The sequence below is a fragment of the Notolabrus celidotus genome, chromosome 4 (genome assembly GCF_009762535.1).
Source record: "Notolabrus celidotus isolate fNotCel1 chromosome 4, fNotCel1.pri, whole genome shotgun sequence".
In the NCBI taxonomy this organism is placed as follows: Eukaryota; Metazoa; Chordata; class Actinopteri; order Labriformes; family Labridae; genus Notolabrus; species Notolabrus celidotus.
In genome coordinates, this window is record NC_048275.1 from 16,368,554 (window position 1) to 16,396,411 (window position 27,858).

The window sequence follows — 27,858 nt, forward strand, 5'->3', positions numbered from 1 at the left end:
ACAGTAAATCAATATATTTGCTGCTGTTTAATGTGCATTGTGTGCTCCGTCACTTTCCCTGACACTTCTTACTTTACCCTTTAGTTTTCATCATGGAAGAACAAGCAGGAAAGAATGACAGAGAAGAGAGAGATCTAAGGCCCCTCTGGGTCGATGTGACCTCTACATGATGCAAAGTATTTGATATGAACTGTGTGGCACCTTGTGTCTGTACCAGATGGCACTACTCACTGTTCCAGCAGTTGGTCATATCTGGACTGAGTGTCTCTCTCAGTAGCAATGGCTCTGTCCTTCTCAAGCACAGCGTTGTCTCTGGCCTCACGCAGGTTCCTTGTCCAACACACACACAACAGAAATACACCCCCGACATGCAGCGTGTTCTGTTAAATTGCATTTAGAAAACAGTTCTCAGAGTCTCAGTAACTGACTTGGTATGTTAGTAAAATATCTGAGTTCTTCATTCTTTTGAACAGCTCTCCTTCTATGTATTTATTTTTCCGTCCCACATACAGTTCCCAAGTGTTATTCCAACAATAAGAAAACAAAGGCTGGTACCTGTTCTCCCTCTCATACATCTCCCTGGAGGTTCTCTGCAGGTTGTCTATCTCCTGACTTGTTTTCAGTCGGATGTTCTCCAGCTCATCTCTCAACTTAGTCTCGTACTCTGACTTATAATGATCTCTGTTGTGGAAAAAAGAGAGAAAAGTTACAAAAACAACACATTTCCATCATCAGTGTCAAAATTAAAAGGTGTACAAAAGTAGAGTCTGACCTGGATGCCACATATTTTTCGTAGGCATCCTCTCTTGCTTTCTTAGTGTCTTCTAATTGTTTCTGCAAAGTAAAAGTGAAGTAAGGCATTAGAGGAGTCCTTTCCAATAGAGAATGTGTTGTGTATTTTTGTGTTTTTTTTAATAAACCTGCAGCCTCTCCAGGCGGTCTTCTTCATGCGCACATCGGACACTCAGCTCCATGTTCTGTCTGTGTAAGTACTCCTTGTCCTTCTGCAGGAGAGTCACTGACTGCTGCAATGTCGCCACCTGGTGGGCAAGAAGAGAAAAAACAAATACTGTTACACAGACAAAAGACCATTTAAGAAGGTCTTTAGGAAGTATGATAAAGACTAAAAAAGAGTGTGTGTGTGTGTGTGTGTGTGTGCGTGTGTGTCTGAAGCACCTCTTTACTGAGTGTGTTCCTCTCCGTGATCAGTGCAGCATGAGACAACTCGAGGCTCTCAGATCTCCTTTTTAACTCCTTCAGCTCTGCTTCGAAGTTGTCACGCTCTCTATAAACCAGGATGAAAACGGTTTCAACTTCAGGTTACTTCAGCAGAATTTAAGACAAACTCAAATCAACTTGATTCCATTTGTTGTCTAAAAGAAAATCTGTTATTCAAGAATAAATCAATCAATAAATAACTAACCATAAACAAATTCGACCCTCCCAAGATCCCTTTGTTAACCGCCTAGAAAATTAAATAAAGTATAAATCTAATACACAAAATTAACCACTCACACAACCTTCAGCTCTTTCTTCTGTTGTGTCATAGACATGTAGGTAATTCACAACACAACACAAACCCAGTGGCTCAAAAATAACAATGAGTTACAGGTCTTAAATGGATCTTGTAATCAATAATAATCAAGAGAAGGTAGAAAGGTTAAATCAGTTCTTTAAGAGAGAGAAAGCTGTGGTAAGTAAGAATGCTCTTCCATGTATTCTTGGTATGAATAGGTTAGAATACTAACTGTTCTGTAACCCTCAATAGATTTTAAGGTAGCAGGCTGATCCAACTCCTCCTCTATCACACTAACAGGAACAGATGTTACACACCGCTTGACGCTCGGGTAGTTGTCTCGGCGGTAGTCTCCTTCTTGGATCTGCTGTTTGGTGTCGGCTAGTTCCAGGGTGAGTCTCTGGCTTCTCAGCTCCAGCTCGGTGCGCAGCCGCCGCTCCTCCTCGTAGCTCTGATGAAACACAAACAGACAACAACAGAATTATATGAAGTGGTGACATGATTGTTGTTAAATCATCTATTTCAGGTAGACTCAACTAACTCAGTTTAGCTGACCTACATTGGCCTCTTGTAGGATTCAAAGTTCTTTTGTTTCCCGAGCTCTTAATGGTTTTTGTTGGTTTATTAATCCTTCATGTCCTCTTTCATCCTCTTCAGACTGTCTTTTATAAACTAACCACCACACATTTGCGTAACATGTAAACTCAGCTTTTTTTTAACGTTGCATCAACTATGGGACTCCTCTTCCTAAAGCTATAAGACATACAAATACTAGCATTGAGTAGGGTTGCAAAATTCTGGAAATTTTCAAAGTTGGAAACTCTCCATGGGAATTAACTGGAATTTATGGGAATAAACCAGGAATTTACTAAATTGAATGTTGGCTCTTAATAGGGAACTTAAATATAGTTGGGGAAAATATATTTTAGCATAATCCTGACTAAAACAACCAGATTTCATGCAAGTACAGTTGAATATCTATGCTATTCCTCAATCACATGCACATAGCACACTGCTTACTGCAGGGCTATTGAGACCACGCCCCCTACATGCACTGTGCATTCCTCCATCACATGCACAGATGATTTCTAGAATCCTGCAGAGGTTAGGCTTGAGGAGCTTGAGGGAAGATGCTTTTTTATTTGCATGTTGAATGGGACTTTTTTGGAGGGAGAGGGGCTCTTTTCATTTAACATTTTGAATGTGACTTTGTTGGGATTGCATTTTTCGTTAATTTTTGAATGGGTTGGGTCGGGGGGGGATTAGTAATATTTAACTCAACATTCATGTTTTTTTTCTTCAATGAAAGAATTGATTGTTCAATAAAATATTTAACACTTGATAAAGTTGTACTTACAAATAAATCTGTTTTAACCGTATTATTTTGGATGGATGTCTACTTATCACAAAACATATTTATGCTTGGATATGAAACTTTTCAATAAAATTACCCTCAATTCCCAGCTAATTCCCATAAATTCCCATAATTCCCATGAAAAGTTTCCAATTTGGAATATTTCCAAAATTCCCCAGCTTAACTTCCCATGGAAATTTACCGGACATTTTCCATCCCTTTGCAACCCTAGCATTAAGCAATAACAGTTTATGCATTTATTCCACATTGGAATTAACCAAATGTCACTTTGTTGAATTATAACGTTTCACATGTGTTCATGTTCTCATGCATTACTTTTTCTCTCTGTTTGTTTGCATATCTTATTGTTTTAAGTATATTCTTGTCCTTGCTTCTTGGTATCTCCATTAGCATCTTGCTCACTGCCATCCTGACAGCATCATTCAGTTCCTACAGGAGTTTAATCGTGCAGTAAACATCAACTCAGAGTAGTTTACCTGCTAGATAAATGTGAGTGGCTATGTATTGAAAAAATAAACTTCAGCACACACACAAAAGAAAGCACCAGTTCACTAACTTCATGATGAAATACCAGCTTTAAAGCTGCACTCATTTGGCCTCAAAGATCTTGTTTGTCAAGAAAAAAATTCCCTGGGCCATCACAACCTCAGATGACCTCACCTGGATTCTACATTTGACTTTAATGTGACTCGTCATTATCTCATCATCTTGTCATTTATGCCTACAGGGACACTGCTGCTAGCTTGACTGGTTTGTTAACCACGCTTCTCTCAGTCTGAACACTGCAGGTCGAGACAGTTTTAAGGACAGAGTAATTGACACCACTGAAGCAAAAAAAAAAAACCACAAACATGTTAAAGGTGACTGATCTCGTCGCTGCACCACTTTATCACTTTCCCCATGAACTCATGACCCCTCTGCACTCTTGATGTCTGTGCTCTCCAGATACATGATACATGACTCACAGTCTGGAAATTGAGTGTTTGCAAAGAAGAAGTTTGATCTTGAGGTATGATGAAAATAATAAACTGTGACTGATGTTCACACGTGCTGGCCAGAGAGCTTTCTGTTTTTACGCCCCCCAAGCTGTGGAACTATCTGCCTCTGGACATTAAGACGGCAAGCTCTCTGGGTGTTTTTAAAAGTAAACTAAAGACTTACCCTTTTAATCTAGCTTTTAATTTGGAGTAGTTCATTTCTAACCCTGGACTGCATTATTATTATTATTATTATTATTATTATTATTATTATTATTATTATTATTATTATTATTATTATTATTATTATTTTATTACTTTTGTAATTATTTTAACCATTGTTATTTGAATCATTGCTTTAACATATATTTATCTTATTTAATTATTTTTTTTAATGTATTTCTTGTATTCACCTGATCTTGTTAATGCTACCTTATTTTTAACTTTTCTTTCCACCATAACTCATTTTATTAATTTTACTGTATTGATTTTATTTTATTTTTAAGTATTTTATTTATTATCATGTCTTTTATCATTTTACCATTGCTGTTGTTTTCTGTTTCTGTGTTATTCTGTGAAGCACTTTGGGCTGCATGTTTTTATGTATGAAAGGTGCTATATAAATACAGTTGAGTTGAGTTTGCCCAGACACACATAAAAAGTAACAAAATGTAAACATACATGTTTTTTTTATCTATTACAGTAAGGGATGTGCGCATTTAGATGGCTAAGCGATTAGATGTCGTAACCCTCGCTGGTCAGCACCAGGCCTGATTGGTCAGTAATGTGTTGTGTCTAAGTTGTGGCGCAGTCACCCGCTACCAGCCTGGGCTGAAGCCCTGGTTAAAGCTGGGGTTGGTAGTCGGATTTAGATACACTTTTTGTTATACTGGTTAAAATGATCTTTATGTCCTGATGGCAATCAATACATAATGTGTTCTTAAAAAAGAGCGAAGAAAAGCTGCTATCTACAGCCGGAGTAAACCTGGGAAAACACCAACCAATCAGCCTTTTTTGGGTGCCAAAATTTTAAACCATTTAAATCCCATCCTGCTGTTCTGCCCGCCTCCTGCGCGTACATTTCCCCGGCGTACTCCTCGTCCCCGTATCCTGCCTCTACTTCCCCTGACTCTACTGACTGCCCCTCTCGCTCGACCTCGGGCCTGTCCCTTCTGACCCGATGAGGTGCTTTGCTCAGGACTGTAGTCCGGATCAGAGTCTAAAAAGCTCTCACCACGGGGCTCTGACAAGCAGAAGAATGACTGACATTTAGTAAGTCCTACAGAAATGTAGATGTATTGTAGCGTCCGTCCGGACGCTGTGGGGATGACGAGCCGATTCGTGAACACGTTTAGTTTTAATAACCGGTCACTGTCAGCCGTGATCACGCCAACCAACAAAACAACAATCAATGTTTGAATGAATGAAGAACTTCTCCTTTTGTCTCTCCTCTCTCCAGCTCACACACTCTACACCTCTCCTGATGCCTTCACTAACCGTCAACACTGTAGCATCTACACTGAACATGTTTAACAAACAGAAGAGTTGTTACAGTATTATATGTATTATAGCTTTTCTCCTGATATCGTGTCACCGGTACAACTGGATAATGCTAGAATGACAGTTGTAAGTACTAACAGCAGCCATGTTTATTTGTGTTTTTAACTTTCACTATGATAATGTTTTGGTGAGGACCGGTTTTGAATCAGTCACCATCATGTGGTCGCAAGTCAGCGGCGCTCGTGCATGAGCGGGGGGGCGTCGTTTTGGAGGAGCTCTGAGGGAGGAGGGGAGGGGTTAGACGGAGTCCTGAGGAAATGCTACATTCAAATTCATGCTAGTTTTCCGAGACTGCCAACCTTAGCTTTAATAGCGACCACCATATTGATATTATACTGTTATATCTGGATGTAAACAAACCAGAGATAAAGTTGTGTTTAGGCTGTTTCTGGTTAAACTGCCACATAATAACCACTAGAACAGAGCAATGATTAACCAGCACAGACATGTGGATGTTGTCCAGCAAGGAGGACTGGTGGTGCTAGTTCTGCTAATGGTAGTCATACTCTGCAAACCAATCGGGAAGGGTTTATCTGCAGAGTAGTTGGTTTGTAGGAATATAAATTTCCATTGACATGATGAGGATATTAGTCAGGTCAGAAAATCCCTGATTACAATAATGCAAAAGTCAGATTAAAGAATAACCTCCATGAAACAGTAAAAAAACCAGACAGAAAAATGTGAGAAGGCAGCACAAACATGTTATAAAAGTTTGTATAGTGGGTTGTACCTCCAGTACAGCCTTCATCTGGGCTCTGTGTGTATCCAGCTCATCAGTCAAACTGCCTCTCTTCACACTGAGCTCAGCCAGCTGAGTCCGCAGAGGAGTCACCACCTGATAGAAACGCATCTGAAAAAACAAAAACATCCTTTTGTCTTGCACTACGTCATAAATAACATATGTCTCTGGTCACCATCAGTTGAATCAACCAGGTGCTGTAGAGATGACACTCCAGCACTTACAGCTACATATTCCTGTATGGAGATTTTGTCATCAGGAAGGTCACGGAGCTCCTGGTATTTTTCCTGGGTGATGTCCAAATCTCTGAAGGACCTCTGCAGTTCTCCAGCTCTCTCACACAGCTGTCTGTTCGTCTCCTCCATCTGCTGCTGCCTGAGCAGGATGGCCTCCATCTCTTGCTTACGCAGAGCCTGCTGCTTCCTGGTGACGTCAACATTTAGTCAGAACAGCTGGTATTTCAGATTAACATCTTAATGACAGGATAGATAAATGTGACAGATTTTTATGGATGTTTACAAATAACTTAAAATTGTCCAAATGTTTTTTATACTATCATACAGTGTTGTCCCTTTTTAAATGTTTTGATGTGTGTGCCCTTAGCTGTGTTTTTACAAGGTACTTAGTCTTGGTTTTCTTTCCTCACCTGTTCTCCTCTTGAGCCACTTTCAGCTGGCTGTCAAGTCTCAGAGCCAAAACTTGTTTCTGATGAAGAGCATCATTCAGCCTCTCCTCCAGCTCCTCAATCTGTCACATAAAGTCACATGCATGATAACTATCGCAAGATTATTATTGGAAAAAAACTACCCCACCAGATTATTTCCTCTGGCAATAAATTGATAAGAATAATCTTAATGAAATACTATTCCCATGTAGACAGAACAGGAATGACATTTTACACAAATTTGACAAAAAATCAACGGAGAAATTAAGAACAATGTATCTCACATTCCCTATGCCACCCAAAGCAAAAGATACACACTTTAAAATTATGAACAATGTTTCTCCTTATAAAGAATTACTCTGTGCACGCTTTAAATTTGAAGACAATTTATGCTCCCTTTGTGAAAATGAAGTTGAGTCGACGGACCATGTTTTCTTCTCATGCCAAACTGTGAAAACCTTCTGGATTGATATCCATGAATGGTTAAAAGTAAAAATGAAATCCATTCCAATTTCCTTTTTAATAAATGCCATAACTTTTGCTTTTATATTAAAAAAGAAAAGTGATGAAATCTGCTGTAACATAATCCTGTGCCTCTCAAAATTCTTCATTCATAAAAACAGGACTATGAAATCTCCCCCCAAATTTGTTGTTTTTCTAAATGAATTCCAAACCTAACATTATTGAAAATAATGAAAGGACCAAAAGCACTTAAAATATACGATTCCAGCAAAGAATCCCTCACTGATTTGTAAATTATTCCCTCTCCTTACTCAACTTATTTTATTATTTATTTTCTATGTATGTATAATTTTCTCATTTACCTTAAATTAACAACTGAAGCTGTATTGTTTCTATATCTTTAATGATTGTTTATGTATGATGCTCCTTCTTCTGAATGTACCCACTGTTTGATATGTAGATCTAAAATAAAGTTTAAAGCTGCTGTGAGGAACTTTTGTTTTGTATCGGTTCTGGCGCCCCCCTTGTAAACGAAGTGATGCCTCTTATCTCTTGTCCTATACATGCAAAAGTAGTGTTTTCAACAAAACCTCATCCTGTTGTCTTTTAACAGCCAACTTTATCAGGCAATGTGATTATTTTCCATTAAAACAGTCAAATAAAGGCTGCTTCTGAAGCGAGATGTCCATCATCTGGTCTGACACCTACCCCCTCAGGGCGGTTTCAGGCATTAAAAATGACAACAGAGGAGGGTGTCAGTGTTGCTGCTGATGGTCTGGTTTGCTATTGAAGGTCATAAAGAGCATCAGTATCATTTTTAGTCTGTTTCTCAGCCAGTTCAAAACTCCTCATAGGGCCTTTGAAAAAAATAAAAAATACATTATTTCCTCTGGCTCAGATTTTGCCACATTTCTCCTCTCCTACCTTCGACATATGGTCGGCCTTCATGTTGTCTATGATCAGGTTTTTCTGAGAAAGCTCGATTTTCAGCAGCTGGACGTTGTGCAGCAGCTCCTTCCTTTCGATCAGCTGTCGAGTCACTTTCTGGGATCCGTCCCGCTGCTCGTCAGAGGAGGAGACATCCTCTGTGGTGGGCACGGTGGTCTCCAGGCTGATGTCCTCAGACTCCAGGTCCAGGGAGCTGGAGACGTTGGCTGCTGTCGGCCTCAGCTGCTGCCTCTTGGGAGGCATGTTTTTCAGTGTTGTCCTCTTGTTAAGCTAGCTAACGGAACCTACGCAGGTCCAGTGAGAGGTTATCTGGAAAGAGTCTACGTAGAGTAAATAAATGTGAGCTCGTTAACAGCTAACAGACAACGTGATGTTTGATACTTAAATTTACATCAAGGAGGAGTGCAAACAAATGCTAACCGAACCTCAGTTAAGCTAACCATAACACTGTTTACAACTGGCTATCCATACACTTCTGCTGAATGAAACATAAATGGTTTACAGAGTCTACCGGAGCTGAAAAGCCCTCATGTAGAGGTGTTTGTGTTTTCAAGGGTCCCGCTTCGAGCTGCCAGCTAACCGCCAACCCTTCAACTGCAGTGTTGCTGAGTGGACGCGGCTACAGCGCCCCCTGTGGTATCCAGGGTGTACTGCAACTAGGGACAACTGTCTACAATTTGTTGCAATGCAAAGTTCATGCAGTACCTCTTCCACACCAGGGGGGCGCTGTTTAATAAACCCATTGTTAACGAGCCGACCAGTCAGTTCCTCTTCTGCCTTCCTCTGCTTTGTTTTCATCGAAGACAAATTGGATGGTCAACCAAAAGTGAACACTGAGTTTTTCCAAACAAAATAAGGCATACTTATAAATGATAAATTGACGCGGTATCTTTATTTAAACGTTATTTTTCCTTCGTATGATTTTTTGAAAGAGATTAAACAAATTAAAAGTACACAGTTGTAATTAAACGCCCAAGGTGTTTAGTTAAACTCTGTGAAGGTTTTTGTTAGCCCATAGATTAAGTTTACACATGGACAGCAGCTACTTTCTCTCCTGGCTAATGGTCTGATAAAACGTTGTGATTTAAGCGTTTGAGGCCTTCATATTCATCATGTTGAAATCCAAAACCTTCGTCAAGAAGACCCGGTCTGGTGGGGTGATGAAGATAGTGCGTGAGCATTACCTGAGAGATGATATTTGGTGCGGGAGCGAAGTCTGCACTGAATGCAAACAGGAGTCCACGGTGCTTCAGAGAGACGCGTGTTTAGAGAGCAGTCTGTGCTCCTATCCTCACTATCTGGTCCCTGACACCAATGTGGTGCTGCATCAGGTAAATAATCCCACCAACCAATGAAATGGTAGTTCATACCTGAACACGATGGGTTTGTTTGGCAACGGGGGGAGACTTTATGAATGAACTATACGTGGTTTTGTTGTGTTCCCAGTATTTGCCAGTTATATCATCTGCTTTTTAAGACTGGAGATGTATAATAGATTTTGGTGATGCTTATTCCTGGATTCTGCAGATGCTGACTGTCTTTGATGTCCCACATGAGGATGTTTGTGTCGCAGCATTAGCACAGAATGACACAATACACAAGGACAACATTAACAGTGAAATCAGACCTAAAAAGAATCAGAATCAGAATCAGAATCAGCTTTATTGGCCAGGTATGCTTGAACACACAAGGAAATTGACTTTGTAAACTGTGCTCTCTTTGTACAAGGCATAAGAATAAGACATACAAATAAAAATAAAAATATAATAATAATAACAACAGCTATAAATACAAAAGCACAACAAAAGGCATGACTAATATGTACAGACTAAAATAATATGATAATAGTGCAGTGGTGAGTAGCAGAGGTATTTTTTACATTAAAAAATAGTAGTTAAATAATAATAATTAAAAAAATGGAATTCTGCCAAGTGGAAAAATGCATAAGTCCAATAAGAAGGTGTGCAAATTTACAAATATTACTGCAAGTAAATCGTCTCCTAAACAGCACATACCAAAAGTTCCTCACAGCAGCTTTAAGCATATTGTATTTAAGATAAATGAGACCTGAGGTCTTCAGTCTTCTGCACTGGGGACCTGAATTTGAAGCTTGAGAGCAGAAGCTCAAACTCCCTCTGAAGTGGATGATTTTGGCAATCCAGTGTAGCATAAGCCCCCCCTAAGGATCTACTATGATACCTGTTATGAAGACCTTCCTGAAATAATATTGACTGTTAAATCAGATTCATTAGAACTTCCATACTAGAGAACCATTAAAATGATTAATTTCCTAAAAAGAACCGTCTTGTTGAGGACAAATAGCAATCAAAAAAAACAAACATCTGTATTTTCATCCGTATAACTTCTGCACCTGATTCAGAATAGCCCTGATTCTCCCTTCACCTCTATGTGTCTTTTTTGTCCGTCCTGTAGATTGACGTGCTGGAAGATCCTGTGATTCGTAATGTTATTATCCTTCAGACGGTGCTGCAGGAGGTTCGCCACCGCAGCGCACCGGTCTATAAACGCCTGAAGGACATTATACATGAAAAAGAGAAGCACTTCTACACCTTTACCAACGAACACCACAGGTACTGAGGCACCACTGACTTGACCGCATCACACAGACACAGTTCTGGCTCTTCACACGTGTTGCACTTTCACCATTTCAATGTGTATTTTTTCCAGGGAGACATTTATTGAACGTGAACCAGGAGAGAGTGCAAATGATCGTAATGATCGCGCAATCCGTGTGGCAACAACCTGGTACTGCAAGCATCTGAAGACATCCAAGTCTGATGCAGAGGGGCTCAAGGTGGTCCTCCTCACCAATGACACCGGGAACAAGCAGAAGGCTGAAGAGAAGGGCCTGCTGGTGTTAAAATGTAAATCATGTTGGGCTTTTTAAAAAGTTTTATTTGATAAACCATCTATCTTTTATTAAGCCTCTATCAATCTCCAAATAATTTATCACAAGAATTTGTTCCTTTATAATCCAGGTGAAGAATACATCAAGAGTCTGATAGCGAACCCTGAGCTTGTTGATCGCCTGGCTTTGTCCAATGATGACAAGGTAACCGAAGTCATGTGATATATCCAATAGAGACCGCTATCTTCTGTTTAGCTATCATGCCTTCCCAAACTTTATATCATTCCTTTGATTGAAGCTTTTTCCTTCTCTCCCTTAGAATGATATCACAAGCAGTAAGGTGCTATTCCCGGAGCATCTTCCCCTGTCCAGGATCCAGGCAGGAATTAAGAGCGGCACCTTCCTCCAGGGCACATTCAGGGCCAGCAGGGACAACTATCTGGAGGCCTCAGTCTTTGTGCAGGGAGAGGGGGAAGAGAGCACAGAGGTGTGTGTGTGTCAAAGTCTAACTTGTTATTAGGTCTCAACAAGGACATCTGAGCCCTCATGGGATTTGACGAGAACCTCTTCTTGTTGAGATGTAACTTTCCAGTTACTACATTACAAGTCAGTGCACAAATGTTAAAAGTTCTGTACTGTCTTATTTCTTGCTTCCAGGTTCTCATCCAGGGTCTTCAGAACCTCAACAGAGCAGTCTACCAAGATGTTGTTGCCGTGCAGCTTTTGCCGCGTAATCAGTGGGTGGCGCCCTCTTCAGTTGTGCTGCAAGACGAAGGCGCTGCAAAGGATGATGAGGCTGAAGAAGAAGAGGAGGAGAAGGCAGTGAGTTTTGATGACATTGGCTTTGCATTTGTTGAAAGTTAGAGGAGGTGTTCTCCTCCTGTCAGCTAGAATAAAAGACAGCAGGTTGTTCATTGGATCTGGATACTGTGCTGCCCAAAAAGAAAGTCTCTCTTTTCAAAATGTGTTGAATAATGTGAATTCAGATGCTGTTGTGTTATTTTGATGAGCTCTACTTTCTTCTGTGACTGGACAGTTGAGGATATCAGCAGCTGAAGCAGCCAGAAAGCCCACAGGCAAAGTTGTTGGAATCATCAAACGGAGCTGGAGGCCGTTCTGTGGCATGCTCAATGCATCCCAGATTAAAGAGGTAAGTCTAGATATAAATACTTGATATGCATTTTTACATGAGTTACCAAAAAAAAGTGTACTGTTTTTACAAACTGTCTCAATCCCTTGTCTCTTACCCTCAGTGCTAAACATCCATTTCTTTCCATTTTTCACTAAGTCAACCCGGCATCTCTTCACCCCAGCAGACCGCCGTATTCCTCGCATCCGCATCGAAACACGGCAGGCAGCCACACTGGCCGGTCAGAGAATCATGGTGGCCATCGACGGCTGGCCCAAACACTCCAGATATCCAAATGTGAGTGAAAACTCTTCAGAGTGACACCATAGATATCTCACTCTGAGTAGGATAGGACATTGAGTTTTTAATGTGTTCTTTAATTCTCGAAGATAACACTTCTTGGACTTGACATGATAATATTTGCTCCAAAAACAAGTCTGTCCATGAAGAGACATTATTCTTTCCTCTTTGTTAGGGTCACTTTGTGCGCAGTCTGGGGAGTGCAGGGGACAAGGAAACAGAGCAGGAGGTTCTTCTTTTAGAGCATGACGTCCCCCACCAGGCCTTCTCTCAGGCTGTGCTCAGTTTCCTTCCCAAGATGCCTTGGGGCATCACACCAGAGGTAAAACTTCTAGTCACACTTCTATTAAAAAGCCTGTTGTGTTTGAGTTTGTATTTACTCATTTGTCTGTGTGGTGAAGGACATGGCAAAGAGAGAGGACCTGAGGCATCTGACAGTGTGCAGCGTGGACCCTCCTGGCTGTACAGACATAGACGATGCTCTTCATTGTAGAGAGCTGGATAATGGAAACCTTGAGGTACACAAATGGTTCAGAGACCCTATGACTGCGTAGTATTTGTGTAGTAATGTGGTAAATATAGTAGTCATTTGTATCTGACTTCAACCTTGTGGACTTACTCTGTTCAGGTGGGCGTTCACATTGCTGATGTTAGCCACTTCATCAGACCTGGTAACGCTATGGACAAAGAGGCTGCAAACCGAGGCACCACTGTGTACCTGTGTGGCAAAGTAAGGAAATACACACACACACACAAATATAATGCTTTCAAAATTATATCTACTAGATTCCTTGTAAGTTTTCCGATACTATATTTAAAAAAATAGTTTTCACTAATGAAAAACTGAGGACCATTCTAAGCTTTGGTAGACTTTGTGGACACGTATCTTTTCAGCCATTCCAAATCTGTTTTTCTTTTTTATTGGTACAGATCACATTTACGGGCTGTGTTCAAGCTCAATTACAGCTCTCTCACCTTTCAGTTTTTCATATTGTCATTGAGTATATGTTCTCTAAGGGGGCCAAACACTTATCAAAATCTAATTTTGAATTTGGGCCTATTTTCCTAAGGGCAAATGTATATTTTGATTGCATTGACATTTTGCACATTTTGATGATTTCTATGTTTTTGTTGACAATGAAATGAATATGTTTAGAGTTTGATTATTGCAAAGAAACAATAGAAAAAAAGAAGCAACTTAAACATCTTGGGTTTTTTTTGGTTCCCATCAGAGGATAGACATGGTCCCTGAGCTACTCAGCTCTAATCTTTGCTCTCTACGCTCCAATGTGGAAAGGTGAGGACTCGTGAGCATACACACACTTGCACTGAACACAATATTCATTATTACCAATGCTCTTTCTTTCCTTATTGGCCTGTCTCTGATTCTGTTTATTTTTTATTTACCAGGCTTGCTTTCTCGTGTATCTGGGAAATGAACCAGCAGGCTGAAATTATCAAGACCCGCTTCACAAAAAGCGCCATAAACTCAAAGGTACTTTACAAACACACAATGTATGACTCCTTGAAGTTGAGCTTTTACTCAATGTTTTTTAAGGTGATGGTGATTTAAAGGTGAGCAGAAGATTTCATTGATTTGAGCTCATTGATGCCTCCTTGTTTCCCCTGCTGCTGCTCCATCTGGTTCAGGCTTCTCTGACATATGCCGAGGCCCAGATGAGGATCGACGACACCAGCAAGAACGATGATATCACCAAGAGCCTCCGAGGTCTCAACAAACTTGCTAAAGTCCTCAAAAGACGGAGGATAGAGAATGGGTGAGGAGTAGGATTATGGGCAGAAAAATGTTCTTACAAGGAACTTCAAAATGAATTTATCACACTGAAAACTTAAAATAGAAATCTAAAGTTAAAGAAATTCAAAGATTCCTGTAAATCTCTAAACTCTCATGAACTGTGTGTCTTTCAGGGCGTTGACACTGTCATCCTTGGAGGTCCGTTTCCACATAGACAGTGAAACCCACGACCCCATTGACCTCCAGACCAAAGAGCTCATGTAAGTGACTTTAAATTAAGAATTCTGAAACCCTTCCTCCACAGCTGCTTGTTTAAATCCTTCCAGTCCCACAGAGTCATGCCGAGTTTTGAACTTATGCCAATGAATTCCTCTCTTGGTTCTCAGGGAGACAAACTCCATGGTAGAGGAGTTCATGTTGCTGGCAAATATTTCTGTTGCCCAGAAGATCTATGATGAATTTCAAGACTGCGCTATTCTGAGGAAACATCCAGCCCCGCCTCCATCCAACTACGACATCCTACTGAAGGCTGCAAAATCTAAGGTAGAGATCATATTTAAAAATAGATTTGGGTTATATAGGATATGGAATAAGGGAATATCATCTGTTGTATGAGACCTCCTTGTGGAGGGTGTCGATGATCATCCTCTGAACAACTGTCGAGTCAAGACAGTCTTCCCTATTATTGTGGTTGCATGATCTGAATGAGACAGAGAGCTAAACAGTATTTATTCCGTTTGAATAGTGGTTTACTGAAATGAAATATTCTAATATTTGGATACATGTATTTATTATTATTATATTTACATAATAATAATACTATATATTATTTTAGCTGTAAACCATGGTTATCAAAATTAATTTTATTTGTATTTATTCTTATTATAATAAGAATGAATAACAAATATTAATAATAAAAGTATATATATATATATTATACATTTTTTAATTTTTAATTTTTTTGCTTACATGCAATGATTATATAATATATTAGAATCTCTTTCCTAAAAATCTTAAGAAAATTATATAGAACTTTTTCATGATATTCTTATATTTTTAAATACATTTATATATTCAAACTTCTGGTTATGTATTGAAACCATTTATCCATTACTTGTATCTATTGTAACTATTTTAACCACCTATCTTACGTTTTGCAATCCGTCTCAATAAATTATCTGTCACAATAGGTGATTGTTTCAACCACACCCACCTTTTTCTAAAGTCACATCATAATTTCTATCCTTGTTGAGGAAGACTTTTAATCTGAAGGCCATTCTTGAACCCCCCAAGGTACCAGTACCGGTCTTTTGTTTTCACTCCAGTAAACATTGAGCGTACAAGAACTTCCCACCGTCATAAAAACAAACCTTTATACAGTTTCCATGCTTATAGTTTGCTTGATGTGTGTTTGAATGACTCAACAGGAGGTTGAGATCCACACGGACTCAGCGAAGGCCCTGGCTGACTCCCTTGATGTGGCCAAAGTGGACGGCTTCCCCTACTTTAACACGTTACTGCGTATCCTGGCCACTCGCTGCATGATGCAGGCTGTCTACTTTTGTTCCGGCATGGACAGCGATTTCCACCACTATGGTCTCGCTACACCCATTTACACACACTTCACATCACCTATTAGAAGGTATGAACATAGGTTTTCACACATTAAATAAAATGTTGAGTCGCATCTTTGTGGAATGTTGCTTTATAAGCTTTTACTGTCATCCGTATTCTTCCTTTTTTTCCATCCATCTAAACCTCTACCTCCTCCATGTTCATACGCTGTCTCACACAGGTACGCAGATATAATCGTGCACCGCCTGCTGGCAGTGGCCATCGGAGCAGACAGCACCTACCCAGATTTGATGGACAAACATAAACAGTCAGCTCTCTCCAACAACCTCAACTACAGACATAAAATGTCTCAGTATGCACAGAGGGCGTCTGTGGCCTTCCACACACAGGTACACACTGGTTTGATTTCTTCCATCTGTGACCTCACGGATTGTTCATCATTGGTTTAAGAAATAACAGAATGACAGACTCCACTTCATGCTTTTAATATAATGATCTCTTTTTTCCAGTTGTTCTTCAAGAGCAGAGGCATCCTGAATGAAGAGGGATTTGTTCTGTTTGTGAGGAAGAATGCAATCATTGTTCTCATCCCAAAGTTTGGTCTGGAGGGAACAGTCTTCTTTGACAGCAAAGACAAGGCCGGCCCAAACCTTGTTTTTGATGAAGAGGTAATGATACAGGTTATTTTTTCACTGACGACAGACCAAACTGTAGCTTTTTTTTTTTTTCTTTCAATGAAACCATCTGAAAGCTGAGCTTAAACTATATCCCCTCTGTGTGTTAAGGGCCCCTCTCTGATGGTAGAGCAGCACACCTTCCACATATTTGACAGAGTGAAGGTCACCATCAGCCTGGACAGCTCCAACATTCAGCATCAGAAGATTCGCATGGCTCTGATTGAACCTGTGGTAAGAACTGACCGGCTTTCTCTGTCAAACCACCACAGCTACCTAGTCACAGCTACTTCTTCACATTTCACGGCTAACTCTATCACAATCTGTTCAAAGAGGGCTAACATGTACTTTCCAGTTCATCCTGAAGAGAATCTTTTACACTGAAAACATTTTACTTGAGTGATTTTTCTTTGATGCAGATTCCTGGTGTGAGTGTTCCAGTCCCAGAAGTTGAACCTCAGGCCAAGAAACCAAAACTGGACCGTTGAAACAGAAAGAGGCAGAGTAATTCCTCCAACCTGCTGAACCTCCATATTGAGTAACAGAAGTCTACAAAAGAACCACGATGGACTGTTTCATACAATTATAAGCATATTAGCCTTTTAATAAAGGTTTCAGTGAAGCCACTCTGCTCTTTTACTCATTTAATGCATTCTAGAAGACCTGATGGTTTATATTTAGGGAGAGGTGCAAGTCATAAATGCAGTCTGTCAAATAAGTGTTAAAGGTGACTCAATCATTAAAGTGTTTTGACCTATTATGTCTGATTTTTGGCCCGTTGCGGATTGTTACAACCCATCCTGAGGTGGCACTGTGGGGCTAACTATCCACAACATGACCGAGTGAAATGACAAAAACACCTTCAACAATCTGAATAATGGGATTTATTATTAAAAGACACAAAAAATCTACTTAATTGACAGAACAGAACAGATGCACAAAAAGCCCTGCATGAGAGGCAGCAGCTCCTACTCCAAATGCCTCTCATGCAGTCCTACAATGGTCGTAGAGAAGAGAAGCCTTTTATTTTGTACATCTGTTTTTTCCTGTTTTTTTAAGTTAGGGAGTCAGGTAAGGATTTGTTTATTTTAGCTGAGGAAAGATAGTTTTGTTTTTAAAGAGATATTTTGATTTTTACTTTGACATATACGCTCCCTACAGTTTTACTTCATTAAAGTGTGTTAAAATAAATCAAAACTTTTAAGATTGCAGATGTTAGTAGCTCAGTAGCTCAGACATCCGGGAGAGGCTCAAAGGAGAGCTGCTGTTCCTCCAGTTAGAGAGGAACCAGATGAGGTGGTTCGGGCATCTGGTCAGGATGCCTCCCGGACATCTCCCTGGGGAGGTGTTTCGGGCATGTCCGTCTGGGAAGACCCAGGACACGTTGGCGAGATTATATCTCTCAGAAGAGCTGGTGGAAGTGGCCGGGGAGAAGAGTGTCTGGGCATCCCTGCAGGGACTGCTGCCCCCGTGACCCGGACCCGGATAAGCGGTAGAAGATGGATGGATGGATGGATGGATGGATGGATGGATGTTAGTTTATTTGGTCGTCCATGGGAGTGAAGGAGATGGTCACTTTCATGCTGTGTTCTGGTTTCGCCTTCATCTGACGTAACAAGATCTTATTCTGCAAAACGTTAAAATACTTAAACATAAAATGTCTTATTTTAGTGACGGAAACGTTGTCATTGTTTACAGCCTTGTTTGTGAACCCAAATTTGAATGACCTAATATCAAAGCATTGTCACACTGTCAATATGTGACAAAATATATATAGTTCAAAATATATCAAAAAAGATTGTACTATTATATATTGTATTATAACAATTGTAAAAATACTATTTTGGAAATAATGTAAAACTATTTCTCAACAGGGATATTTTGTGCCCCATATACAGAGGCTATGTCTAATACAGGCAAAAATGCTCCCACAAAAAGAATTGAGTGGAATTCTTACACAGAAAATTTTGATTTTCCACAATGCACTTACATGGACATAATATGGATTTATTGCAAACTCTGATGTGAATGTTGTCACTTCTGTACATGTTCAAAACAATACAATGAAGTAACATCCAACTCAATATTAAAAAAAAAATTCAAGTCAGAAAAAGATTTCAAGTTAATTTAACATTACAACAATCCAGCCCGTGCTTTTAAGTGTATAAAACATAGCAAACAAATGGCTCAGTCAGCTTTGAGTTCCCCAGTGGCATTATTCAGGAATAAATATATTCTGACAATACAAATACGATCCACAGGTAACCTGAATGAACAGATCTGAGTCAGTCAATACAAGGGTTAGACAGGCTTCATAAAAACATAAATACAGTACATAGATTTCATCTGAATGTCTGGATCTAATTAGTCGATCAAGTCAGAATCAGAGAAAATTGCAATGATGGTATCAGCATTAATACAGCATTCAAGAGGTTACTGTTGTGCAGGTTTCATACAGAATTTACTATTTTATCCCCATGTCCCTTACTGCACCAGTAGAGTGGATCCAAATAGACTCAAGGCTTACAAGAAAGCTTTTCAGTGTCTTATAGTGGGGGCTGACAAGACGCAAGGATAGTCTCCTTTCTCTTGTGAAAAAATGCTAAAGTAACCATGGTAATGCTGTCAAACTTTAAAGGATTTAATAACCACTGGTGATACCTTTGGAATCCATTCACCCGAACCAAATTCATTTGACACAGACGCCACAAGAATAGTGTAAACTTTGTTGTGCCTGATCGCAAGATAGCCCATTTCAGCTTCCACTGGAAGAGATGTCCCTTTCAACGCATCCATCAGATGGCTGGATGGTGAGGATAAAATGCCTGCAACACATGTAATTACTGTTAGTAGATTACAAAGAAAAGATTTCACCATGCAGCATTCACTTCACTGTTTGAAAAAGTGAATTACATCTAAAAAAAGAAGAAAAGAAGAATCTGAAAGTGTGACTGAGCTCAGAGGGTTCCAGGTACCTTTGCTTTGTTGTGCCGTGTGAATTGAAAGGTTTCATCCACCAAGTTTGAACTGAAGGACTCTTTGCTGTGACAGTCTGAGCTGAGGCCATCAATGAGACTGGCTGTGCCTGCTGTGTTGTACCCGCTGTCCACCTGCATTTAAATGAAAAAAGCAGTCCATCACAAAATATTCCATTGGACAAACATATCAGTATGACATGATCGAGAGGAAGTGAAATGTAGATGGAACAAATTAGCTCTGAGTTTTGCATTGATAACGAACCTGCATGCTGGAATCATAGCGTATGCTGCTTCCCTCTGTCAGAAGAGACACAAACATCTGACAGCTTTCTGTTGCTGACACATTTCCCATACGTGAGCTTGTCAGCTGTCCCGAAGGCCCTCCACTTTCCTCCTCTTCATCATCCAGCCGCCCCTCCATCCCCATCTCCTTGTCCTCCTCCATTTTCACAGGCTCAATAGGATCTAGAATAATTCTCTCTGGGGCAGCAGGGTGAGCATTGTGAGGTAAGGGGGAAGATGGATCAAGCTCCATAGGAGGTAGAGAAGCAGAGGATGATGAGGAGGAAAGGAATTGTTCTTCAGCATCCTGATTGTCATGGAATTTAGGGTTGAGGATTGGGGAGATGAGAGGAGGAGAAGCCCAGCAGCGGACTCGGGGTCGGGGCTTAGGTCTGGCGTTGTGCTGTGGATCGATTTTGCATTGATGTGGGGAGCAGCTGCGGATGGGAGAGCAACCATCGACGAAGGGGCTTTCGTTGCAGGAAGTGATGTCTACGTCCAGGGGACCGCCGTGAGGAGTCAAATTGCTTGACTGCTTCCTCTCGACTAAAACAAGAAAACATGGTCAAATGTACTCTGAATACAATACAGTGAGCAAAAAACACTTTATTTTCCAAAACAAGTGGTCTACCTGAGCCGGTGGGGGTGTGTACTGCATGTGCAACTATAGGAGAAATTGTAGGGGAGGTAAGGCCAGCAGGAGATGACCTATCAGGAAATTGAGGGCTGGTGATGCTGCCGAGGCTGCAGTCCCTGAAGCAGCCATGCTGGATGGGACTGGATGAGAACTGTCCCTATAGTAAATGGACAGAGAACACATTTGTTAGTTACATTTCAAGAGTTAGGTATCCTAATTAAACTGTTTGATCTGAAGAATGAAAGAAACAGTCATTTGGGCGACTACACCACCTCAAGAAAACATGTTTGTAGAAAAGATAGGATATACACATTAACACACACAAACAGGCTCACACAAAAAAGATCATAAATGAAAATTCCTTGATTTGAAAGTTAAAGATACCAATATTGCACTTTAAAAAAAAATAAAAATAGGGCAAAGTAACCAGCATTCACATGACAGCACATCTCCACTAACCGTAGATGGAGTCTGAGCAGACACGCCACAGGACAGCGGTGATGCAAAGATGGATGATATGGCTTCAATAGCCTCCATAGCTCCCTCTCCTTTGTTCAAAGAAGGTCTCTCCTGCATGGCATTGCATCTCTCTGGGCTTGGAGGGCTGGAGCTGTCAGAGCCGCTGTAACTGCCCCGGCCGTCCAGGAAGAGTTTTCGTCTTAAAGAGGAAGAACTGAGACTCTCCTGCACTGCATCGCACACCTCTTCGTGGCGGTAATACTCCCCTGAAGAAAGGTAAAATACAGAGAGACAAACAGGATGGCTTGATGAGGAACACTGCACCATAATAGACGTTGATTCTAGTGTGTAATTTTTGGACACTTACCAAGTATTTTCTCCAAATCAAAGGACAACGGTAATGTGAGAGTGGTCTGACAGGCAACTGTAAAACAAACATGAAACAGAGATATTAAAGAGTTAGTTAGCAGATAGTGAAGGAAATATGTTGAGATACAACAGCATTTGTGGTAATTCATGTTAAATCTTCTCTGAGAAAAACCAACCTGATACTTTTTCTGGTTCCTCTGCAATCATTGGAGAAACACAACCTACAAGTGCACAGACAAAATAAAGGAAAATTATTGAATAAAAGGAAGTTGAGGCAGTAGATTTAAAAAAAAAAAAAAAAGACAAATAAGTACTTACTTTTAATGCAATTCTGAAGGCCTCTACGGGTGTCTGGTGCTGCCCAGGGAGAGGGCACGATGGCTCCTTTGGTGAAAAACTGGGTTTGGAGACAGAGAAATTACATGGTCGTAAATTAAATCCTTAAATTGTCAATATTTACTATTGTAGCATTGAAGATATGACTCACCTGCTCAATAGCATTCTGACGCTTTTCCTCAATGTCAGAATCTGTCCTGGAAAGAGAAAGGGTTGGTCTTAGATTATGTCTCTAGATTATATACAACAAGATCAGGTCAGCCAAGTAATGAAAGGTAATGCTATTATTCTGCCACAATGCCATCCTTAAAGCCTGCCTATTGACAATGACTGGTAAGATTTATGTGATTCAGCACATACCTTGTTTGGCTGAGGTAAAAAGACTGTCGCTGGATTTCCTCTGGGTCTATGTGAACTGGGAGGAGACTGGCCATTTCATCGATAGACCAGTTAAACTTGGGAGGAGTCTGGGAGAGACAGACAAGGAAATGAACAAGATAACGTTATTTTTTGCAGTGAATAAAATCTTGTGGACAAATTTCAGTATATTGATAATTGAAGAAAGAGATGTGCCCCTCCATAGGAGGTCTGAATGACGTAAGGTGTGTCCAAACTTACAGCTTTACAGGGTTTAGACTTGAAGACAGATGGACTCGGCACCAGGGGTTCCCTGAGGTGGTGGTAGTCATTTGGACTTTCAAAGGGGTTTCTAATTGAAGGCTTGCCGGGAGTCTCTGGAGTAATATGTAACTCAATCTGGTCTCCCATCTTAACTGGAAACAACAAACAGTCCACTCAGCATCAAGGGTACAGACATTTCAGGAATATAATCAGCAGATGAGAAAACATGTGTAACACAAACTAAACTGTGGGTTCTCCACTGTTGTCCCCAGTGGCAGATTATGTCTTCCAGCTACAGTTGACTCGCGCTGTCCTGCTCTACTCTGGGAATCTGTGTTCAGCTCTGGAGTGACCCAGCACTTGGTACTTATTGTGGTGATGACAAGTTAATTGATGATGTTGATGATGATGATGGAAGGTCTTAATTTGTTTGGTTGCTTCATTGCAGATGTTCCTTATTTTACTATAAAAAATTAAAAAAAAGTAATAATACCTTATTTACTTTTGTGCATTGCCTTTACACTGCTTGGTAGTACCTGCATCCAAATGGACTTGAAGCACTTTGTTACTCTTACTGATCTTGTTTCCTCTTGTCTAGATCTTTGCTTGTGTTGTTCTTATTCTCGTATGTACGTCGCTTTGGATAAAAGCGTCTACTAAATGACATTGTAACATTGTAACATTATTTCCCATTAAATGTATGTTTTTTTTAGTTTGGTGCGTAAGATTGTTACAATATACCAGTGGTGGACAAAGTACACAGCTTCATTACTGAAGTCAAAGTATAGATACTCCAGGTCAAATATTACTCCAATACAAGTGAAAGTACTGGAGTACTTGCTTTTAAAATACTGAAGTATTCAAAATACTTCTTAAAAAATCTCAAAACGTTGTATTTTCACAAAGCATGAGTGCAGTCAGGAATACATAGGAGTACATTCAGTTACATTATGTTTATTCAGAAACTTGAAATCTCTAAAAACTATACCATGGAATAGAAACAGAAACTAAGTTACTCTAAGCACAGACAACTTAGTTTGAAATGTTCATCTGGAATTAAACAAATGTAACGTAGCTCAAAATGCTTTCTCAGGTTGGACAGTGAATGTTTGTATGTTTGGGCAGAGTGGGAAACAAGGTGAACATTTCAAATAATAGGTATCATTCTTCATTTCAAAAACCTCTAATTAAGCCAGGTATAAGATAAGACAAGATAAAATAGTCCTTTACTCGTCCCACAAAGGGGAAATTCAAGTGTCACAGTAACAAAGTAGACAGTGCAAAAAAGGAAAAAATATATAAAGCAAACAAGAGCCTATAAAGTAACAATTATTAAAAATGTATTAGCAATTAAAATTAAAGAGGTAAAAAATTAGCATATCTTACACACACACACACATATATATTATTGGTTATAGAGTCTGACCACTGCAGGAAGAAAAGAAATGGCTAAACCACTGAGACAAACAGAACTACACAAACACATTTTACTGTCTTAGGGATCAGATTTCAGAAAAGAGAAGGAAATTAATGAGCTGACTTCAAAGCTAAAGTAATGAGTAACTAGAGCATTGAGAGAAATGTAGTGGAGTCAAAAGTACAATAATTGTCTTCTGAATGTAGTGGAGTAAAAGTAATAAGTTCCCCAAAAAAATAATACTCAAGTAAAGTACAGATATTCGAAAAACTTACTTAAGTAAAGTACTCAAATAAATGTATTTAAATGTTACTGTCCACCACTGGAATATACTCTCCATGTCTCTATAGTGTAAACTGACCTTACAAGGAAGCAAGTAATGTAGCCAGTCGTTCTTAGGTAACGTTACACATTTCCTCCTTTTAACACACAGCTGTCCTCGAAAAGGTTGAATTGTACATGGTTAAATCAACTACAAACTGTGTCCATCGATACTCACATCTGTTGGGTATCCAGGGCTTTGAGCACACAGCTAAAAACAATCTTCAGAGAGGAGTCAGCAAACAATCAGTAGTGAGAGGGTTCAAACGTTTATTTCAATTTGCCCATAAAGCCAGCTAGCCAATAGGAACAAAGCAGGAAGTTCTAGGGAACCAATCAATGAGAGCGATGTCGTCACTTCCTGTACCAGTGCCGTTGCCTAGCCTAGCGGGAAAAAAGGTGGCTAATTCTAAATATCACCCCGTAGTGTTTTTATATTTTTGTTGTTTTTTTTAGATTTTGCCTATAATGAGCACAAAGAGTGCAAAGTCTAGATAAACGAAGACCCAGCTTCACGTGTGTTACGCAAGAACCTCTTAGAGTAGCAGTGTGTGCCCTTTGCTAGCAAGCGTTGGCTAACTGTTGTCATTTATCATCATGGCAAGTGCTGCAAACGCAAACCTCAACGCAGTTCGGGAGACAATGGATGGTAAATGTATATTTGTTCTCATGTTATTGCTCATGTAATGAAAGAGTAACTTCAAATACAGATGAAACTGTATTCTTCTATCCCTATGTTGTGGTTGATTTGCTAAAACATCGTTTTGAGCTATCAATAATTAGGTTTTGTGTTGTCATAGGATAATTATTTCATTTCATTTACATTTATTTGTTTATTGAGTTGGGACAATGGACATTAGTCAACATTAATGTATTGAGCATCAATGTTAATGCGCCGGACTTGGCACAGATGCTAAATTTCATCTGTAGTCCCAAGGCAGTTGCCTACACAACACAGATATAGTAAGACTTTAAAACCTCACAGCTACAAATCATACGATAGACAATTACAAAACAAAACACAGGCAGACCAAATCAAGACTAACAAAATACAGGCAGACAATATCAAGACTAACAAAACACAGGCAGACAGAATCAAGACTAACAAAACACAGGCAGACAATATCAAGACTAACAAAACACAGGCAGACAGAATCAAGATATACTGGGATAGTTAATGTGTCATCTTCTTTCTCTAACAGTGCTGCTGGAGATCTCCAGGTTGCTGAATACTGGTTTGGACATGGAGTCTCTGTCCATATGTGTGAGACTTTGTGAACAGGGCATCAACCCGGAGGCTCTGTCTGCAGTCATTAAAGAGCTGCGGAAAGCTTCTGAAACTCTCAAGGTATACTCCCCTTTCATATGATCATAGAGAATGATTTTATTGTTGTGATATCATTTAAACAGCCTGCAAAGAGCTTACAACTCTGTCTTTGCTGACTGACTGTTTTGTTGCCTATTTCATAAATCACAGTTTTTAGAATCTCAACCTATACAACTCCTGAAAACTGTAAATCAACCTGCTGCATGCATTTGTTTTCAGTGACATAGTATATAACTATTCATACTGTAAGAAAACCCCAAAAATGCTGAGATGTCTATCCCTTGAGTATCTCTGGGTGAATGAGTAATGTTGCTTATTAAGAAGCATTTTACAAGTCTTCATTTTTATACAGTAATCATATGAAATATGGAGGTATTTTGATTTGTAGGATTTTGTTGTTTAACAATAAACATACACTTTATGTTGATTTTTAATCAATTGTCTATCTGTAAACAGTATTAGTTTTATAAAAATATTATTATTATTTTTAAATTTTTTTTTTACTCATTTGAAACATGAAGGAAGCTCTTAAATTCCAATTAAAGACAACTTTGACCAGGAAACATATTGTCCTCTTGTCCCATACAACGAGTAGCCTTATCATGAAGCAAGTCAAATTGACTATGATAATAATAATAATAATAATAATAATAATAATAATAATAATAATACACTAAAACGCCATACAGTGACCATACAATTAAGGGTTTCAGGATATTTGTTTATATTGGGAGGTGATCAAAATGAGCTTCTGATTTCAACTGTAAAAGTCAAAACTGTAGGATGGACTGAATGAGAATGTGTGTGATTGCACTCATTGTTCTTGAAATGGGTTGAGTTAAATCAAACTGAATGTAATCATGACCTTAGAAGCAAAAGTCTGATTCATTTATTGATCTGGCTTACCACCAAACACCTTCTGATGTGACCATCATGTTTGTTATGTTCATTTTCTCTTTTAGGCTTCTGAAAACTGCACTAACTGAAGCATAAGCCTGATCACCTCTGTGTTGGAACTTCAGTTGGATCATTCACTGATCCTTGATCTGTACTTACCGTGGATTCTCCAGTCAAGACATGTCTTTGAGTCTGCCCAGGGTCCTTTGGGCCTCCTCAGTAACTAACTTGTCCTGCTCTGTCCTTGGACTTGAGTGTCTGAGTCTTCGTGTAGAGGTTCGGCCCTCTTACTAAACACAAGTCTTACCTGGACGTTAGGACATGCTCAGCCATGCTTCTGCCTAAAGTTTAGCCTTGCCCCATGTGTCTCATAAAGTGTGAGTTCAGAGTGGCGTCAGCATGGACATCCTTCCACATATGAATACCCAACTTCCACTTGCCGACTGTCATCTTACGTAGCAGTGTTCATGAGGACTTTTTACAAATGACATTTTGCAAAATCAATAATTTATTCTAACTTGTTTTATTATTATGTCTTTTTTTTGCAACATAATGCATCTGTCAAATTCATCTGTATGTGTTTCCATTTTCTATGTAACCATCAATGATGGACTGAAGTCAAAATTAAAATGCAGTTGATGGCCACTAGATGGTGTTGTGTCATTCTTATTTTTATCTGAGTTAAAGGTATTGAAAGGATGCTGGGGTTCAACTGAGCGAGCTTCCTATCTCAAGTGTTTTCCCAACATGTTAGCATAGGAAAGCATACTTCCCCAGTGTTATCGGACTAATATTATAGCTGCTTTCACCAAGGACCTGGGGTTTCCTGAAGGATTTAACAGGAAATGCTCTTTCCTGTCATACTTAGTGAAAGTAACATTTAATTGTGTGGAGCATTTCAGTTTCATTCAAACAGACCATGAAAGCGAGAACAAGTCCAAGTGTGCAGAAGACTAAAGGACATCAATGAGGGTCATTTTCCAGCATCAGGATGTTCTGTCAAGCTGAAATTTTGCTTGTCTTTGTCTTTCCACAGAAAAAGTATTTGAGATTTATTGCAAACTTGACAAAAACAGTGGCTTTGATCAAGCAGAAATGAAGCTCCTATATCATATCTAACCACACAAAGCAGCAGTGTGTTGTCTCCACTGTCTGTAAAATAGCTCTATTCATCTTCAGGACGAGGGAAACTGCTGAGAGCACAGAACATACCTCCAACGGCCAATATACAAGCTGGAGGCGACCTCTCCTGCGAGGGCTTGATCAGAACCGTTTCAATATACGTGTGTGTGTTTGTGTGTGTGAGTTTAAGGGTTCCTACAGTGCTGTAGATGTCTACAAATGAGTAGCCCCTAAGCCACCTGACAGTAACACCTCGCACCCCAGAGAGGAAGGGAGCAAGTGAGAAGAAGAGAGTGTGTGTAAGCAGTTCTGTCTTCTTCTTGCTTTGTCTCGCTATCTTGAGTGACAAGCTGCAAGTCTAAATCTCTGTTCTGCTGCTTTGATCTCTTAACAGAGTATCTCTCTGTTCCTCACAATACCAGCATCGTGTAAGCCCAGTATGAGAGGCATACAGATACGGTGCACTGACTTTCCTTGATAGCCAGTAAGCTTTAACAGCCCCTCCATCCCACCCCCTGCATGGGTATGTTGACTGAAAGAGACCCACA

General features: G+C 39.7%; 4 protein-coding genes across 8 annotated transcripts in view; 2 read left to right on the forward strand and 2 right to left on the reverse strand.

The window, feature by feature from the left end:
- pibf1 (progesterone immunomodulatory binding factor 1) overlaps nucleotides 1–9,547 on the reverse strand; it is a 32,312-nt gene extending 22,765 nt beyond the window's left edge. The window contains exons 1-11 of one of the 4 annotated variants that reach the window (XM_034681564.1): nucleotides 9,426–9,547; nucleotides 8,218–8,561; nucleotides 6,814–6,914; nucleotides 6,392–6,590; nucleotides 6,159–6,278; nucleotides 1,834–1,967; nucleotides 1,177–1,285; nucleotides 921–1,040; nucleotides 773–834; nucleotides 556–681; nucleotides 232–330 (exon numbers count right to left, since the gene is read on the reverse strand). In XM_034681564.1, coding sequence (XP_034537455.1) covers nucleotides 232–330; nucleotides 556–681; nucleotides 773–834; nucleotides 921–1,040; nucleotides 1,177–1,285; nucleotides 1,834–1,967; nucleotides 6,159–6,278; nucleotides 6,392–6,590; nucleotides 6,814–6,914; nucleotides 8,218–8,484 — 1,337 coding nt within the window. In that variant the 5' untranslated portion in view covers nucleotides 8,485–8,561; nucleotides 9,426–9,547. Of the gene's footprint in view, nucleotides 1–231; nucleotides 331–555; nucleotides 682–772; nucleotides 835–920; nucleotides 1,041–1,176; nucleotides 1,286–1,833; nucleotides 1,968–6,158; nucleotides 6,279–6,391; nucleotides 6,591–6,813; nucleotides 6,915–8,217; nucleotides 8,881–9,425 lie in introns of those variants that run through there. The other 3 variants (XM_034681563.1, XM_034681565.1, XM_034681562.1) reach the window with 3 other exon arrangements.
- Nucleotides 8,801–17,301, forward strand: dis3 (DIS3 exosome endoribonuclease and 3'-5' exoribonuclease). Its single transcript, XM_034681561.1, has 21 exons — nucleotides 8,801–9,572; nucleotides 10,675–10,832; nucleotides 10,930–11,126; nucleotides 11,241–11,314; nucleotides 11,430–11,597; nucleotides 11,768–11,932; nucleotides 12,147–12,260; nucleotides 12,399–12,536; nucleotides 12,715–12,861; nucleotides 12,941–13,057; nucleotides 13,168–13,269; nucleotides 13,772–13,836; nucleotides 13,950–14,034; nucleotides 14,190–14,317; nucleotides 14,469–14,555; nucleotides 14,682–14,838; nucleotides 15,723–15,937; nucleotides 16,091–16,259; nucleotides 16,380–16,538; nucleotides 16,656–16,778; nucleotides 16,964–17,301. The coding sequence occupies exons 1-21, from the start codon at nucleotides 9,354–9,356 to the stop codon at nucleotides 17,030–17,032; spliced, it is 2,856 nt and encodes a 951-aa protein (XP_034537452.1). The 5' UTR covers nucleotides 8,801–9,353; the 3' UTR covers nucleotides 17,033–17,301.
- A 1,229-nt stretch (nucleotides 17,302–18,530) lies between these two features.
- On the reverse strand, nucleotides 18,531–24,274 carry bora (bora aurora kinase A activator). Of its 2 annotated transcripts, none has more exons than XM_034681553.1 (12): nucleotides 24,143–24,274; nucleotides 22,224–22,378; nucleotides 21,966–22,072; nucleotides 21,757–21,802; nucleotides 21,588–21,666; nucleotides 21,446–21,490; nucleotides 21,268–21,324; nucleotides 20,901–21,166; nucleotides 20,436–20,598; nucleotides 19,785–20,350; nucleotides 19,520–19,654; nucleotides 18,531–19,369 (listed from the first exon to the last, which is right to left on the reverse strand). In XM_034681553.1, the coding sequence occupies exons 2-12, from the start codon at nucleotides 22,371–22,373 to the stop codon at nucleotides 19,340–19,342; spliced, it is 1,644 nt and encodes a 547-aa protein (XP_034537444.1). In that variant the 5' UTR covers nucleotides 22,374–22,378; nucleotides 24,143–24,274; the 3' UTR covers nucleotides 18,531–19,339. The 2 variants fall into 2 exon arrangements, with proteins under 2 accessions (XP_034537444.1, XP_034537445.1); XM_034681554.1 differs by lacking the exon at nucleotides 24,143–24,274 and adding an exon at nucleotides 24,005–24,115.
- A 20-nt stretch (nucleotides 24,275–24,294) lies between these two features.
- On the forward strand, nucleotides 24,295–26,836 carry mzt1 (mitotic spindle organizing protein 1). The gene is made up of 3 exons (XM_034681556.1): nucleotides 24,295–24,613; nucleotides 25,167–25,312; nucleotides 26,254–26,836. Exons 1-3 carry the CDS (start codon nucleotides 24,562–24,564, stop codon nucleotides 26,275–26,277), a joined length of 222 nt encoding a protein of 73 aa, XP_034537447.1. The 5' UTR covers nucleotides 24,295–24,561; the 3' UTR covers nucleotides 26,278–26,836.
- The last annotated feature ends 1,022 nt before the right edge of the window (nucleotides 26,837–27,858 follow it).